The sequence below is a fragment of the Brassica oleracea genome, chromosome C2 (genome assembly GCF_000695525.1).
Source record: "Brassica oleracea var. oleracea cultivar TO1000 chromosome C2, BOL, whole genome shotgun sequence".
Classification (NCBI taxonomy): domain Eukaryota; kingdom Viridiplantae; phylum Streptophyta; class Magnoliopsida; order Brassicales; family Brassicaceae; genus Brassica; species Brassica oleracea.
In genome coordinates this window covers 7,962,916-7,967,489 of record NC_027749.1, presented here as the reverse complement: position 1 = coordinate 7,967,489, position 4,574 = coordinate 7,962,916, and the positions used below count along the sequence as shown (strand labels likewise).

Here is a 4,574-nt window from a genome sequence, read left to right as displayed (position 1 = left end):
TGTCATTTAATATATAAATTTAATCAATACACAATAATTTACATAATTTAATTGGCCAAACAATATTCAATAAATATAAAGTTACATTGAAATATAAAAACAATTTATATAGTGAAACAAAAAATACTTTTAAACCATTATATTATAAAACAAAGCGAATATTCAAATTATATTGAAACATTAGAATAGTAAAAATCAGAATAGCTGAAATCTCAATGTCGCTCATTTACGTCGGCCATGCCTTAGATCATCTCCAATTTATTCCTCTATTTTTTTCTTTAAAATAGAGAAATTTCATAATAGAGATGGATTTGTCTCCGATGTCTTTTTCTACTTTCTCTCCTAAAAAACAATATAGAATATTATTTTCTAAGTTTTCAAATAATATTTTTTATTTGTGAAAGTTGAAAACCAGCCCAATTTATTTTAGTATTTTATAAAATTATGATATTATTTACACTAAATATTTCTTTACAAACTATTATGTAAATAAAAAAAATATAATTATATTTATATAAATAAAATATTTCACTAAAAAAATATTTTCGGTTATAATTGTTTAAGTAAAAAAGTTAAAAGATCATTTTGTAAAAACAAATAGAGGATGTGACATGGCAAAAATATAGTTTCTCATTGGCCGATTATTTCGCATACGTGGACACTCTATCTGAGGCTTATATCCTCCAGTTTTAATTAAAATCTGTAATATTTAAAACTTATTACTTTAGAAAATTGTCATTTAATATATAAATTTAATCAATACACAATAATTTACATAATTTAATTGGCCACACAATATTCAATAAGTATAAAGTTATATTGAAATATAAAAACAAGTTATATAGTGAAACAAAAAAATACTTTTAAACCATTATATTATAAAACAAAGGGAATATTCAAATTATATTGAAACATTTAGAATAGTAAGAATCAGAAAATGTAAAATCTCAACGTCGATCATTTACGTCGGCCATGCCTTAGACCTTCTCCAATGTATTCCTCTATTTTTTTCTCTAAAATAGAGGAATTTCATAATAGAGATGGATTTATCTCCAATGTATTTTTCCATTTTCTCTCTTGAAAAAGAATATTCTTGATATATTATTTTCTAAGTTTACAAATAATACTTTTTATTTGTGAAAGTTGAAAACCAACCCAATTTATTTTAGTATTTTATAAAATTATGATATTATTTACACTAAATATTTCCTTACAAACTATTACGTAAATAAAAATATAATTATATTTATATAAATAATATATTTCACTAAAAAAATATTTTCGGTTATAATTGTTTAAGTAAAAAGTTAAAGGATTATTTTGTAAAAACAAATAGAAGATGTATTATTTTCGCCTACGTGAACACTCTATTTAAGGTTTATATCTTCATTTTATTACTTGTTTGATCAGTATTCAAAGGCCAAAGAACTATGTGTTCATAAGTTTACGAACGTAGTGGCGTAGTGCACATAATAATTGATTACTAAATCAAGTTACGTGTATGACATAGCTGATAATTTTTTTTTTTTTTTTTTTTGAACACCACATAGCTGATAATTAAATAAGTTAATCTGGTATAGGATACACACATTTGCCGTACGCCATGGTTACGTATTGCACTCAGTTGGACGAAATGAAATATAAATTGCATACATATTAAACCTAGGTGAGAAATTACTGATTGTGTACATTGTTGCTTTGCTATTTTTTATTGCTTAATTATTGATATTGTGTAACCTTTTTACAAACCTCTTGATCAAAAGCACATTTATAATATTAATATTTTTATAACAGAATGTATATTATGTGGATTTGAATCTAGTTGGTAACGCAACAGGCAACACAAACCACTATGTTATAATGTTTTAGCTTAAATCATGTTAGCTTAACATAACAACAATTCAAATCATGTACATTCTAGCACACTCTTTTTGTAAACAAAATCATTATATTTAAATATATTTAAAGCACATTTGAGTGAAGTAAATGCAATCCAACTACTAACAAACGATCTACTTTTAGTCATCATTTTTCCCTTCTAAAGTCCCTATATAAACCCATGACCACCTCACACTTTTCTCACAACCAACAGCAAAATACAATCTTAGAAAACAAAACTCAGCTAAATCAACCTATTTTCTTATCACAAAAAGGAGAATCAAAACACCATGGCTATTGCTCTTAGGTTCTTTACATGCCTTGTTTTGACGGTGTGCATTGTCGCATCAGTAGATGCAGCAATCACATGTGGCACAGTGACAAGTAGCTTGGCTCCATGTGCTACCTACCTATCGAGTGGCGGGGAGGTGCCACCTCCATGCTGTGCGGGAGTCAAAAAATTGAATGGTATGGCTCAAACCACAGCGGACCGCCAACAAGCATGCAAGTGTCTAAAGGCCGCTGCACAGGGCATCAACCCAAGTCTAGCCTCTAGCCTTCCTGGAAAATGCAGTGTTAGCATTCCCTATCCCATCTCCATGAGTACCAACTGCGACAAGTAAGCTTTTCGTTCTCTTTTTGCTAAGTGCAAGTTCACATTCTCTTTAGTTTTTAAAAAAAAAAATATTTTTCTTTACTTAGCTAATTACCGGATCTAGAGACCATCATTTGATTTTTTTTCTTATGTCCTAACTTATACTCTTAATCGTTTTTATTGTTGCAGCGTCAAGTGAAATGGGAGTTTATGTCAACATTAGCATGAAGTGTATGGTTTAGTATAAGATAATAAAAGACGGCTATCTAAGCTGTTATTACCATACTCTTGTCATGTTACTTTGTAATCTTTTCTTTCTTGTATTGTATCTTGATATGTTTAAGATATGAAAATAGTACCTTATTAATACATCTTCTCTTTATATCTTTATCCAGCTCCTTCGTACATATCAATGATACTAGTGCAGAATTCTATAACCAATAAATATGGATAAACTAAGATCTTAGTTTTGTGGTCAAGATTATAAATTTGAGGTGGTACCAGAAACCAAATACTATCAAAACATCTCTAAACTTATTTTATTTTTCACCGTAAAATAGAGTTTATAGTAAAAATATTTTAATGGTAGTCTATTTTCATTCTATATTGAGTAAAAATGGATTTTTTATATATAGAGTAATTCATTTATTTTATGTTAATCACTTTATTTTTATTCTAAAATAGAATACTATTGGAGTACAGCACAATTCTATTATAGAGTTACTATATTTTAAAAGAAAAAATAGAGTGAATTATTAGAAATGGTTTTATTTTGAAATACGAAAGTGTTTTGAATGGTTTCTTTCAGGGAACTATGAATTATTATTTTACCTAGAACATTACTCTCTCTCCCTCTGTTCCCAAAAGTAAGATTTTCTAAAGTGTTCACGCTTATTAAGAATTCAATAAATGTTTATAATTTAATTTTTCTTTTATTTTATCATGCACTTTCCAATAACTTTTCACCAATGAAATTTAATCAGTTCAAATATTTTCATTTAATGTTTTTTAAAAGTATAAAAAGTACCTTAAACATATAGAAAATCTATCTCTGTGGAACAAATAAAAAATTTAAAACATCTTATTTTTGGAAAAGGAGAGAGTATGAATTATTAATTTGTACCATAACACGGAGATATTCACGATTGTCGACATGAATAGAAATCGACTACTATTTTGGTCTAAAACAAAGAAACAAATGTAGTTTATGATTTAAATTTATGCAAATATTTGTAAATAATTTTCGTTTGACTCCAACAAAATATAAAATATAGCATACAGTAGAATTTCATGTCAAATTCCCCTAACTGTCTCAAAAATCAAAATGAGAATATGGATAAATAATAATGCATTAATATGTGGGATAATGTACGGTAAAGTATATTGTCATCTATAAGTCAAATTAATATGCACCAAATGCGTTGGAACTCGAATCAGAAACGTCTAATCCATAACTAACAAACTCGAAGAAGAATCAAATACTTTTCGTCTCAAATATATCACAATAGCTCGATAAATCTATCTCACAAACCCGAGAAGGTGGTCTTAAGAATAACACGTTACAACAATCGGTTTACAACTTAGTGAAAAATCCGGTTTGGTTACTTAACCATAGCTCAATCTTCAGCCCAGCCAGTTCAATCTAATTATTCCAAGAACCGAACTAACACGTTGAAGTGTTAACTAAGCTCCTGGTTTATCATTTAAGCCGTAGACAATCGAGATCGTGATAACCAACAATAATTAATACGTGTAGCATAATGTGGGCAATAATCTAAAATACTAATGGAAATGTGAAACGTTGTCCAATGGGTTTAGGAATTGTGGCTATGCTAGTTGGGAGAGTTGTGACTTTGTGAGTTTTGATGTTTGATAAACGTGTCCCTCAGTTATAAATTGCATTAATTGGATAGTATTAAAAATGTAATTGTATAGTACGGCTTTTTAGTTGACAAATGATTGACTAAAACCATTTCCGAAAAAGACACTCTATACCTTCAAATATAAAGTTTTTTACTCTCCAAAAAGAAATTTCAAAACTTCAAATTTGAAGTTTTGAGAAGTGAAACTCTATATTTGAAATTTCACTATTCAAAACTTC

General features: G+C 28.0%; 1 protein-coding gene across 1 annotated transcript; it reads left to right on the top strand.

Moving 5' to 3' along the window:
- The first annotated feature begins 2,084 nt into the window (after positions 1 to 2,084).
- On the top strand, positions 2,085 to 2,859 carry LOC106325159 (non-specific lipid-transfer protein 4-like). Its single transcript, XM_013763183.1, has 2 exons — positions 2,085 to 2,497; positions 2,663 to 2,859. The coding sequence occupies exons 1-2, from the start codon at positions 2,169 to 2,171 to the stop codon at positions 2,670 to 2,672; spliced, it is 339 nt and encodes a 112-aa protein (XP_013618637.1). The 5' UTR covers positions 2,085 to 2,168; the 3' UTR covers positions 2,673 to 2,859.
- Positions 2,860 to 4,574: the final 1,715 nt, after the last annotated feature.

Excerpts from the sequence above, each read along its gene's own strand:
- LOC106325159 (XM_013763183.1), top strand. The coding sequence starts at position 2,169 with ATGGCTATTGCTCTTAGGTTCTTTACATGCCTTGTTTTGACGGTGTGC.